This window comes from Eptatretus burgeri, chromosome 17 (genome assembly GCF_056783735.1).
Source record: "Eptatretus burgeri isolate ZD-2024b chromosome 17, Ebu_testis_v1, whole genome shotgun sequence".
NCBI classification, from domain to species: domain Eukaryota; kingdom Metazoa; phylum Chordata; class Myxini; order Myxiniformes; family Myxinidae; genus Eptatretus; species Eptatretus burgeri.
In genome coordinates, this window is record NC_140977.1 from 46,083,626 (window position 1) to 46,097,305 (window position 13,680).

General features: G+C 40.8%; 1 protein-coding gene across 1 annotated transcript in view; it reads left to right on the plus strand.

Moving 5' to 3' along the window:
- Positions 1–13,680, plus strand: part of LOC147009967 (uncharacterized) — a 60,623-nt gene that overhangs the window by 28,299 nt on the left and 18,644 nt on the right. Inside the window, 4 exon segments of the mRNA XM_085863226.1 lie at positions 9,824–9,985; positions 10,127–10,183; positions 10,295–10,351; positions 10,507–10,614. Of these exon segments, the coding sequence (XP_085719352.1) occupies positions 9,824–9,985; positions 10,127–10,183; positions 10,295–10,351; positions 10,507–10,614 (384 nt within the window).

Here is a 13,680-nt window from a genome sequence, read left to right on the forward strand (position 1 = left end):
GATTTCATTGTGGAGGATGTAAGTGAGCAAGAACAGACCATAGAAAACATTTATCTTTGTTTTGAATATTAACAACCACTTTCTTAAGTTTTATCTCTTTTGGTAAATCAATATAAGAAGAAGCTTGAAGAGGATCTGATTTTAAGATGTGTATATCTAAAAAGATTATTTTTGTCATCGTAAATCCACAACCAACTACAGTGTTATCAACATCTTGTTCTTGTCTCTGGAGTTCATCGTAAACATCACATATTAAAAAAATCTTGAAATGATGAGATAAAGTGAGGGTTTGTCCTCATATAGGGAGTAGTTTCATCAACTTCTCTTACCATATTCAATTTTACTCCCATATAAAACTTAAAAGTTTTCATTTCACTTGATGTGTTTTTAATTATCGTTTCAATACTTTGTTTAACCACATCAACAGCTTCAATGATTGAAGATGGTCCAGGGTCTTGAAAGCGAAACAATGTTATTTTTATATGCCCTATCAGTGTTTTCAATCGAGAATTTAGTGGCACCTTTCCTTTCTTCATTAACCTCCGCCATCTTCGAAGATGGATGGAGGTTACTGTTTTCACCCCTTTCTGTTTGTTTGTTTGTGAACAGTATTACGGAAAAGCTCCTTGACGGATTTCGACGAAACTTGGTGAGGGGGGGGGGGTTAGGTATGGTCCAAGGATCATGCCATTAAATTTTGGACTTGGTCCCCCCCCCAAAAAAAATTGTTAGAGAAAAAAAAAATTTTTTTTTTGCATTTCTACATGTTTTAAGTGATTTCCAACCCCCCCCCCAAAAAAAAAATTGTTAGAGAAAAAAAAAATTTGCAACTTTTTTTAAAACAAAATTTCGATTTTTTTTTTTCATTTTTACATGTTTTAAGTGATTTCCAACCCCCCCCCCCCAAAAAAAAATGTTGGAGAAAATAACTATAACTCTCAGCACTGTTGACATATTTAATGAATAAGATATAAGGTTCACTTGAGTGACCCAGCAGTATTGGCGGCGGAGGTTTTGCACTCCCCCGAGTGCTCCCCCTCTAGTTGTTCTGGTGTTTGCGTGATTGAAGGTGTTTATTATAAACAAAATTCAAGAATATCATTATCACATCTATCACAATGTTTTGTTTCTTGGTCAAGTGGAGATATTTGTCTGAAAAGATTGAATGTGTGTTTGTTGGTTTGAAGGTGTTTTCTTAACATTTATATTCATGATTACAAACATCGCAGTATGTTGTATTCACAATATTTATATGACCAAATTTTGCTTAAAATAAAATTTTCTTGATGAAAATTCCGTTTAATTTATAGGTGAATCTGTGCTTAAAACCATTTTATCCTCCAACTTTTTTCACTTAATAAATACAATGTATCAAGACACAAAAGACAAGTTTCAATCAATCTCTTCATTTGTATAAGATACTGAGAAATATGTCGAGGATGTAAAATTGAATAAAGTTAAATATAACAACTATTGGATAAAAACAATTATGGTGAATAATATGAGTTCTTCAATTTCCTTCAGTGGAAGGGCTTTTAGTATATCTGGAAGAACATCAATTAAAGTAGCTCTAACAAAAGTTTCTCCTCTCCTTCTGGCAATATATTCAAAACTAGAAAAAGCAATGAAACAAGAAAAAGTATCAAAAAAGAAAAACCTTATGGATGAAGCTTTAGAAAGAAAAGATAAGACCATCTGTAATATGCAAGGAGAAATTTGTATTTTTTTCAACAAGCCTAAAGATGTAAATCCTGATGAAATCTTCTTCTTCTTCTTTCGGCTGCTCCCGTTAGGGGTCGCCACAGCGGATCATCCGTATGATCCGCATAGTGATTTGGCACATGTTTTACGCCGGATGCCCTTCCTGACGCAACCCTGGTCGCCTCTTATGACACAGGGATATGGTGCACCTATTTTAACCAGGTATACCCCGGCCCAGTACACTGGTACTCACTTCGCCGACCTCGGAAGGATGACAGGCTGAGTCAACCCCCTGGTGTATTAATTCAGTGGCCCAACGGGGCTTGAACTCAGGACCTTTTGGATCCCAAGCTGCTACCCTAACCACTGCGCCAACACCAGGCTATATGTAAATCCTGATGAAATAAAGGATGTTAATATATCAGGTGAAATGACATTTCGTTCAAGAGTAGTTAAGGATCATTTTAAAATTACCTTTAATATAAAAAATGTAGTAGTTGAATTGGTTGATGAAAAAAGTTTATACATATAGAGATGGTAATGTTTTTTTCTACTAATTAAATATGAGTCATTATTCAACTGAAGTTTTTGAAGATTATGAGAGTGATGATAGTATCTCTGTTGGAACAGAAGACAGTTATGATACCGAGAGTTTGTGTTCAAACGATAGTTATGAATAGTTTTATAGATGATTGTGAAAGCACCAATGGAAGTATCGAAGATGATACCGAAGATGAATTTTAGTTTAAGCAAAGTTTTACTTTGTCAATATGAATAGTATACTAGATCTTGAGCCCCTTCAATTCCCTGATTCTCCATATGACAAATTTGAGAATTGTCCTGCATGTGATAGAGTGGGATTGAACAGAGTCAAAAGCCTATAAACAATGTATATTCTGTGATTATCTTCTAATTAATGATAATAAAAAATATAAAAAGGAATATAATTATTTTAGATTTACACCAAAAATGAATTACTTTTCAAGATTGTTTGGAGAAATGAATGTAAAGTATGAGGGTGATAACACAAATTTCCTTACAATGGAAGAAACTGAACGTGGAAGAGAAATGTTCAAAGGATTGTTGTTATATAATATTCACGATTGCCATTTTCAAGGAAATATCAACACAAGATATTGTATTAATAAAATAATGGATTATCTTGAAATTAAACCCGAACTTCGGATAAAATATAGTTTCTAAAAAAAGCCAATAATAAATTAAATCACCTGTAAAATAAAATAAATAAGAGAGTGACAGCAAGGCCCCTCTTCCAATCAGTTGGGATGATGCCTGTGTTGCAGATAGAACACAGAACACAGAACTGCTTGCAATGACACGAGTACAGCATTTCCACCAGCCTTGAGAAGTTCAGCATGGATGTGTCATTGCAATTTCTCTGAAATTAGCATAATGGGTTTGAGGGTGGTAAAAAATAATAATAAAATATTGATAATTGGAACTTGCTATTAAAATAGATATATTGTTATAAATCTGTCCTAGAAAATGTACTCAAATATGGTATGATTTTATGTGTTTGAACTTGTATCTACTTTTGAATATATAATCATATGTCTCCTTTGTATTGAAAGATGTTTGACCTGCCTCTTAAAAGATATAATAAGCAGGCCGACCTTTCAAATAAGCTTGACTTCAGCATACAAAGAAGTGCCTATTATTTAAACTACTTGTTTACTTTCTAAGGGATTTTCTGAAATGATAGATATAAGGTACCAGCAAGCTTCATAGAAGAATATTATTGCAACTCAACTAGAATGCTGGTCTAAGGAAATGTTCAGATGCAGATGCATTCATTAAACTCTTATTGCTTCATATTATATACAATTCCCTCGTCTGCTAAAGAAGTCGATTGAACTTTTTCCCTTGCATACCATAAATGGCATGTGATTCATCAAGGTACCTGAAGGATTTCAGTTCTGATGTCATTCTGTGCTGAGAGGGATTTTACACATCTGGTTTTGAAACATATATATATATATATATATATATATATATATATATATATATATATATATATATGTATATACTGCAATCCTTCAAAATTAGGCTGACTGCTGCACAAAAGCTGAAAATGATTTCCACCAGGAAATGCATCGACCGGACAAATTGTGGCACCAGCGTTTAAAATTTTATTTTACTCATTTTACCGTCCACTCGGTACCAGCACCACTCATTTTACCGTCCTCAGAAGGATTACAGGCAGATTCAACCCCACCTGGCATTAATTCAACAGCCGAGTGGGATTTGAACTCAGGACACAAGGATCCCAAGCCCAATGCCACAGATCCCAGGAGCTTTACCCCATTTCAACCGGTTCACCACAGTCTGTGTTTCCACAAACGAATGTGGACCACAGTTGATTGGAGGGTCAGTATTAGGGAAAGTAACACCCCTGACATCCAACTCGACATCTGGTGGATCAGCCTGGTACAGCTGCTCAAAGTAACCGGCCCAACGGGCTTTCACTTCGGACTCCTCTGTGAAGATCCCACCACCCTCTGCTGTAACTGCAGTACACTGAGGGATGGGCTTGGAGGAACGCAATGCACGAATTCCCCTGAAAGCAGGATGAGAATCACTTGACCACAGGTGATGCTCTACCCCCTCACAGATTCCTCGCACATAGGCCTCCTTGTCCACCCTTAGTGCACATACAGTTTTATGCCTCAGCTCCCTGAACAGCTCAGCTCTGCCATTCAGCCTGGCCCTGCAACTCTGGTCAATGGTATCCAGTGTCCCTTGAGAAACAAAATTCTTCTTCGCCCTCACGCGAGTTCCAAGACATCCACCGGCAACATCAAGGATGGTGGCCTTGAAGGCACTCCACAACTTTTCAGGATTCCCCAAAGCACCAAGACCCCCTAAATCTTCACTCGGCCTGTTTGCAAACTCCTCATCTACCGTCTCATCCTTGAGCTTGCCAACATCCAGCTTCAGTTGGGATGGTACCATTCTCCTGGATTTAAGCTGAAACTTCAGAGTTGCTACAAGCCTGTGGTCAGTATTGCGGAACTGAGCAATCCAGTCGACCCTGCACTTCTTGATCATCCTCCAGCGACCATCAATGAGCACATGGTCAATCTCCTAAGCCACCCCACCAGCGTTGGAATACCAAGTCCAGCGATAAGCCTGTGGGTGCTGAAACTATGAACCAGCCACCTCAATTCCATGACTTCTTGCAAAGTCAAGGAACTATTCTGGTTCACAGTTCCAGACCCATGGGGACGAACACATGTGTCATAACCATCCATATCAGTTCCAGTCGATGTATTGAAATCCCCCAAGACTAGAAAAGTATCTCGCCTGGGACACTGATCAAACACAGACTCGAGCGTGGCATAGAATGCATCCTTCACGATGAGATCAATCGCCTCAGTCGGAATATATGCAGAGACCAGGGAAATGACACCCAAGGAGTGATGAATGCTTAGTGTCATAATATGCTCATTGACCAGTGTTACCTCAATTATCATTGGAGTCAGCTTATTGGACACAGCTACATTAACTACTCGGGCATGGTAACCATCCGGGCGACCAGAGCAACAGCAGGTGTAACCACCCACCATGATCTCACCGCAATTCGTTCTCCAAACCTTAGAGAGTGCTGCAATACCGATGTCTAAACGCTTGAGCTCAGGTGATAACAGCGACACGTGTTCATCCTCTCTTCGGGATCGGACATTTCAGGCATCCACCCAAAGGGACCGCCTCAGGTTAACCCAAGGAGACCGCCATCTGGTGGACGACACCTCAGCACCACCCTGACACACACTCCTGCAATCTGACCCTGGGGTCCCAAAGATTTTGCGCCAATCCTGTCATCCAGTGAGCTGCCCTGCGGAGAACAGCTACATAGGAGGTACTCCCACGGAGTGGGTTTTCAGATTTTTTTGTGCTTTTCATATGTTTTGCAGAATGAAGGGTTTTTACGGTGGCCGGAGTGCAAATCCTCCGAATAAGAAATAACCCAACTGCCGGAGGATGTCCAAAGACACTGTTGGGCACTAGATATGGATGGCCGTTGGGTCGCAAGGAGCTCCTCCACCCTTTGACAGGTTTTGTTTTTAATCCTGCTGGTGTCCATATCATACACCCTCCTCACCAGGAAACCTGGTGGGGAGACGGTTTAGTCGCCGACAACCCGACCATGAAACACGTTTGTACAGGTATATAATGGTACCTGTAACAAGTTGCAGATCTAATCTGTCCTGAACTGACATGGATCCATTGGGGGTAATAAAAGGCTGCAAAAACTGTCCTGAAATTATGTATTTTATCCAATAATTTAACTTGTGGAGCGTGCGATGTTCTGAAGGCAACTATACAAACATAGAATTGAATACAGGTGCCACATAATAAGATATAAGAGTTCAGTATGCCATCAATGAAAAAGGTTGAAAACTACTGCTTTACTTCATCATTGGTGTCAGAAAAGGCGACCACCACCCATGTGTGTCCAGGGGTCTCCACCACCATAAATCCGGTGCTCGTTACAGCATATTTATTAGCTACGCAGTTGTTTTAGAAAAGGAAGAGAAGGGAGAATGGCAAGTGCCAAAGGAATTTGGAAAAGAGAATTTAGGAGGAATACAGGAGAGGCCAGAAATCAATTTATGGAGCACAAGGGAATGAGGTATGTTGTATACTAGTGGGATGTGGTTACACATCGTGTAAGCATACGAACCATGCTTCCCCATCGTCTCTGTTCACTCACCTGCATTTGATTTTTCATTTATTTTTATTTTCATTTACGGATGCTTTCTGATGGTTCTGTGATTTTTCTTGGGGGTACACTACGGGTCAAAAGTTTTAGAGCTCCCCAATTTTTCCAGTGTTTACTGAAATTTAAGCAGTTTAATGTTTCAATGTACTCTGAAATTAAAGCAAAGAACAAATAAACAACTGCAGATAAAAAATAAATCATGGAATTATTTTGTTGAACAAAATTTAATCTAAATTTTTGACTCGTCAAAGTGGCCACCTTTTGCAGATATAACAGCCGAACATATACTCGTGGCATTCTTTCTACAATGGAAATCAAATATTGTTCGGAAAGTTGTTCCCAACACTGTTGCAGAAGTTCCCACAAATGTGTTGCACTTGTAGGTTGCTTTGCTTTCACCCTTCTGTTCAGTTCATTCCAAACTAGCTCGATGGGGTTCAAGTCTGGAGACTGCTGGCCATTCCATGATTTGAAGCCTACCGTCTTGTTCTTTTCTTCTAAGGTAGTTCTGACATAGCTTGGAGGTATGTTTTGGGTCGTTATCTTGCTGTAGGATGAACCCCTGACCAACTAGGCGTAGACCAGAGGGTATTGCATGGCGCTGCAAAATGCTGTGGTAGCCCTTTTGATTCAGGGTGGCAGTCACTCTATGCAAGTCGCCGACTCTGGATCCAGCAAAAGAGCCCCATGTTTGACAGTTGGTGTCACACACTGAGAAACCATCCTTTCGCCTACTCGACGGCGTACAAAAACCCTGCGTGATGAACCGAAGATTTCAAATTTTGATTAATCGGTCCCTAAGACCTTCTTTCAGTTTTCAGGAGTCCACTGGCGGTGCTTCATGACCCAGGCAAGCCTCTTTCTTATTTTGCCATCTTAGCAATAGCTTTCTTACTGCCACTCGACCGATCAAACCTGCAGCTCAAAGTCTTCTCTTCACAGTTGAAAATGAGACTGCCTTACTTCGACCAGTGTTAAGCTGTGCTTGAAGCTGCTGTCCTGTGAGCCGCCTATCATGCAAGCTGTTGACTCTCAGAAACTTGTCTTCTGATTGTGTTGTGGCTTTGGGTCTGCCAGTCCTCTTCCTGTCAGAGTTTGCTCCAGTTTCCAAGTGCCTTTTGATAGTGTAGGAAACTGGACTCTCTGACACCTTGGCTTACTTTGCAATTTTTCCAAAGGAAAGACCTACACTTTCAAGGGTTATTATGGTCTGCCTGTCTTCCTTTGTTAATTGTCTTTTTCTTGCCATTATGATAGCAATATACTACTTCCTGCAGTGCAATATTGTCCAAATAATGCTTCAGAGGGTGTAGCAACACAGTCTGGTCCAACACTGCTTTTATACAGACAGAGTGCTTGTAAATAATCAACAAAAGTTGGGACACCTGAAGGAATTGCTTGCATCAACTTTCAAGGCTTAATTTACTTCATTGCTGCAGAACAGCTGCAGTTGCGAACCCATTACTTGTTCCCTCCAAAGGGCCTTCTTTAACAACTCTGAAAGTTACATTATTTTTCAGTTTTTGGTAGCCTAAACATTGTTTTTTAACCTCTGGCAGTTTTACCGCCTACCTTTGAACCATTTCAGGTTATTCACTGGACTTGAACTGCTTAAATTTCAGTAAAAATGAAAAATGGGGGTGTTCCAAAACTTTTGACCGGTGGTGTATAAACTTCGATATCCGTTGGCACACAAAATTACCATGCTTCCCCATTCTAGGGTCACTCACCTGCATGTGTTTTTTTTAGATCCTCGTGGAGGATCTCTAAGTCTTACTCGCGTTGTTGTTCTTCATCTTCTTCTTGTGGACTTTTTTGTTTCACAGCCTACAGTTTTCATCGAAACTTTCTGAAACTTGGCATATATATGTAAAAATACCCTGCGCAGACAGTAACCATCTCCGATTTTGAAAATTCCTCCTAGAAAAAAAGTTATGACGTCAAAATATCTCCGCTATTGGAAATCGCCTAAAAAATTATCTCTGAAACTAGGCAAGTTTTTTGAATTCTGTTTGCGGGAATCGAACAGGGCATTAGCAGAGATTAATTACCGCACATATGATTCATCACTATGACATCATATCAATTTTTATGACGTCATTCCTATTTTTTGTTTCACAACCCAGAGTTTTCATCGGTTCTTCGTGAAACTTGCCATGCAGATGCAGAAAGCCCACGCGCAGGCAGTAACCATCTCCGACTTTGGAAATTCTTCCTTGAAAAAAAGTTGTCATAATATCGCCGCGAATGGAAATCACCTATACCATTATCTCCGAAACTAGGCAAGCTGTTTGAATTTTGTTTGCGTGATTCAAGCTGGGCATTAGCACAGATAAATTATCGCAAACCTGATGCATCACAATGACGTCACATTCGTTTTTATGACATCATCCTTAAGAGGACGAGGATCTCAGCTCATTTGAGCTTGTTTTTCATTCATTTTTAAAATAATTTTATTTATGGACGATGTCCGACGATTCTGTGAATTTTTCCCGTGTACCGGCTTCGCTGTCTATCGGCACGCAAAATTTCAGCTTTCCACATCACCTGGAAGGTGATGATTTTCATATCCAATCTTTCCTATCAGTCAGTCAGTCAGTGGTTAGAAAGAGTCTTGTATATTACATGAGAGAGGGGATGAGGTAGGAGAGAGGGATGGGGGGTTGGTTGGGGTAAACATCCACTATATCTATATTTGTGTGCATAATAAATAAATGCACCTGTCGATTCTGTTGTCAGGTTGGTTATGTGCCTTGGTAGGTGCCATTTCGTTATCTGTTAAACGAATTAGTCCAGTGACGAGTCAATCTCGTGCTTTGTGAACTATTTTGTCCATAAAGGAGTAAATGGTGGTGGTCGTATGGCAGCTTAGTTGCCGGGGTAGCTATCATTTCTTGAAGCGCGACTGTGTCGCTGATGCAGTGTCCCCTTACCAGTACACTGGTGACTGGTACTCATTTCGCCGACCTCGGAAGGATGACCGGCTGAGTCAACCCCCTGGTGTATTAATTCAGCGGCCGACGGCGCTTGAACTCAGGACCCGAGGATCCCAAGCCGCCACCCTAATCACTTAGCCAACACCAGGCTTAAGGAGTAAATGAGGTAATTTCGCGACATTATCTCATTCTCGATGTATCCTTCAGCTGGGCTTGTACATCCTCCCTCTTTCCTTTTCACCGTTTGCTCCGTTAAAATGAAACAAATTTGGACAGGAATAGAGGAGGGCAGATTTAGTGAGTGTATTCAGTTCGGAAAATGTGTTAAACAATATAACAATAATTATTGGGTCTGTTTTCATATCGTCGCGATTTCCTTAATCTTTGAAGCTGAAGAGACGAACGGCAACAAACTGAATCAGTTGTGTCACTGTGCTGTCAGTCATGGACCGAGACCCCCCGAGCTGCGTTCAAGATCCCAGCTCTTCGGACTCTGATGGAGGGACCAGAGGGGGTCCGGGAGGAGCTGCTGGGATCTGCGGGTTCAGGATCCTGGACGTTCAGAACCTTCGTGATGGAGGGGACGGGACGGACCTGGGACCAGGTACGGGGTTCTCTCATGATGGACAAACCACGTTGATGAATATCTCGGAGAGTAAATAAAGGAAGAGTTTAACACGAGTTTGTTTTAAAGTAAAATCTCCGAGTGTGATCTTTGTTTAAAACGCGTTTTGTTTCTCCACAGATCCGATAGTGGTGGTGAAGGTGGAACCTGAACCTACAGGTGTTTTTCCCTCACAAGGTAACAATCTATAATAACAATGTACAAGTCGAAGATAACGATGCTGGATGATTGGAATGACCTGACGGGTTGTGGTGAGTTTGGTTTCTGACTCCATTGATGTTGTTATAGATTTAAATGAGGAGCTGAAGGTGAAACTTGAACTTGGGGAGAATTGTTCTTCACAAGGCGAGTCCAGCACGACGTTTAACCATTTATTCACAGGATTTAGATTAACTTTTCATTTTATTATTTTATAAACGATAAAACTGTATAAATTACCTCAAGATGTTCTCGTTATTTTAAACCCTCCACGGCCCCGACGTCCGTCCATTTCTCCACAGATGAAACGGGTCGAGTGAGCCCCGGAGGTTTCCATGGTAACGTTCCTCCGATGTTGGACGTCACTCGTGTGAAGGAAGAGCCGAGTGAAGATTCCCTCTCAGCAGAAGGTGAGCGATGAATGAAACTCTGAATCATTCCCAAGTGTTTTTAACCCAATGAACGTTTTATAACTCACTCCCTTTGTTTCATTTAATTTCACGAGGAATTTCACAAAAAAACTTCAATGCAGGAGGAAAGCCAATATCTTGCATTGTGCCTGCAATAATTCCAGATACCGATGCAATTCCAATTTAATCCTATCTCCTGTTACTGCTGCCACCACCTTTCCATGGAGACAATTTCATAAATGAACAACTGAGTGAAAAATAACTTTATTTTCTTATCATTTTTATTGAATTTACTTTCTGCTTATGCTTCTACACCCCCCCCCCCTCCTCCACCACCACCCCCACTGTTTTCTCCAAACTGAATTTACATTTTATATATAAACGCTTCTTTAAAATAAAAATAAAACAAGAATAAAAATTAAAACATTTTATGCTGGATGAAGTGGTCTCCGAATTGAACATGAGCCATGGTCCAGCACGCCGTATCCTTCACAACGTGCTGGGGTTCCGCAAGGTGTTTGCAAAATAGGTGCCCAGACAACTCGCACCCGAACTGAAAGAACTCCACTTTTAGACTTCCTGTCCCATTCAGACATCTGCTGCACCGATAAACACGCGGCACCATATTGCATTTTCATTCTGTGATGGATTTCACTGGAATTCACACCCTCACTTCCCAAGAAACGGATGACAGAACGTTGGTCCTCCCTGGTGCATGCTTCGAAGGGAGCCGCCATCTTGGAACTGCTGGACTGACATCATACGCTCAATGTTGCCAGATCTAAAACAAGCAAAACATGACTCTTACCGATATAATTAACATATGTCGTCTACAACTATACACATCACATTCTCAAATTTATATTGCCATGTTAAGGTTACTAATTGACTGCCCCTCGTACTTTAAGCAAGCGAGGCTACGTTCCCTCCTCATATATATATATATATATATATATATATATATATATATATATATATATATATATATATATATATATATATATATATATATATATATATATATATATATCTTCTTCTTCTTCTTTCAGCTGGTCCCGTTCGGGGTCGCCACAGCAGATCATCCGTATGATCCGCATAGTGATTTGGCACATGTTTTACGCCGGATGCCCTTCCTGACGCAACCCTGGTCGCCTCTTACGACACAGGGATATGGTACACCTATTTTAACCGGGGTATACACCGGCCCAGTACACTGGTACTCATTTTGCCGACCTCGGAAGGATGACAGGCTGAGTGAACCCCCTGGTGTATTAATTCAGTGGCCCAACGGGGATTGAACTCAGGACCTTTTGGATCCCAAGCCGCTGCCCTAACCACTGCGCCAACACCAGGCATTATATATATATATATATATATATATATATATATATATATATATATATATATATATATATATATATGTATATATATATATATATATATATATATATATATATATATATATATATATATATATATATATATATATATATATATATATATATATATATATATATATATATATATATATATATATATATATATATATATATATATATATATATATTGCGAAATTTCCAAAGCATTAAACTTATCCTTTTCTACTGTTTGAAGAATTCTATTGAGTGAACAAAAGATTTAGGAATGTGCCAAAATTAACCAGCTTCATTGAGCTATGTGATTTAATGCATTCACTGCTTGACCTCACCCCCTGTCCCCCAGAAGGACTGCTTATCCATAGCGTCTGCCGGATCTGTGTTTATATTTTTGGAGGTTTCGCGAGGTGCTCTACAGGGAATCAAAGCAAATCTGGTGAAAAATGGACGTTTTAAAATAAAGTTATAACGTTTGTGTGGACTGCAAACCGATGAACCACATGATGCATGCACAGGCGAGCAGGCAATGTGGCGGATTATCTGCAATATTTATTTCACGGGCGATAAAACTTTACGATGTCTCCAGTGTTGTTCTGCATTAAACAGCAACTCTTTTATGGATAAAGTCATCATTTGAATGAATTCATTTTATTTCTTTAACTGCTGTGGGCGTCATGAAGACTGGCTTTAAAGTTAAAGGCATCCTACATGGTATGCAGCCACAGTCTGGTCAGCCTTTCCTCATCAACCATTTAATTGGATTGCTTGCATGAGTGCTTAAACCACTTTCTGAACACCTGACGGTTGACGGCGGAATTACGCTTCTTCATTCTGAGCAAATCGTTCACTCACTGCGGATGTTTTTGCCGCGCCATGTCATACTGAGCGAGGGGTTCATGCTCCATCATCCCGAGAGAGGGGTTCATGCTCCGTCATCTTGGGAGAGGGGTTCGTGCTCTGTTGTCCCGAGAAAGGGGTTCATGCTCCATTGTCCCGAGCGAGGGGTATTTGCTCCGTGCCGAGCAAAGGGTATGTCCTCCATCGTCCCGAGGGAGGGGTCCATGCTCCGTCGTCCCGAACGACGGGTCCGTGCTCTGTCGTCCCGAGCGATGGGTCCGTGCTCTTTCATCCCGAGCGAGGGGTCCATGCTCCGTCCTGAGCGAGGGGTCCGTGCTCCGTCGTCCTGAGCGAAGGATCCATGCTCCGTCGTCCCGAGCGAAGGATCCATGCTCCGTCATCCCGAATGAGAGGTCCGTGCTCCCTCGTCCCGAGCATGGGGTTCGTGCTCCGTTGTACCGAGCGAGTTGTTTGTGCTGCGTCGTACCGAGTGAGTTGTTGTAAAATAACACCCGATTTCCGAGCCGTTTGCCATTTTAACATGTTGTGTAAATCACCTTGCCAATTTTTTTCCACTTGTCACACGCAGCACTTTAAAATGATTAATGTTTGTGAGCAAATCCCTGAAGGATCTATATAAATGCAACGTTGTTTTTTGGTGAAAGCTACTCATGGTTTTTGGGTTGTATACAGTACGTTGTGTCGTTGGTAATCACTCTGACTCAAACCTGCTGATTCCAGAAAAATTGCCGATATCGGCCAGGCACTTGTATGCGTTTGTTTGTTGTTCATAAAGCATAACATATTCTCCCTGCTAACTCGCCTACCCCACCCCCACCCCCTTCTCTAGTTG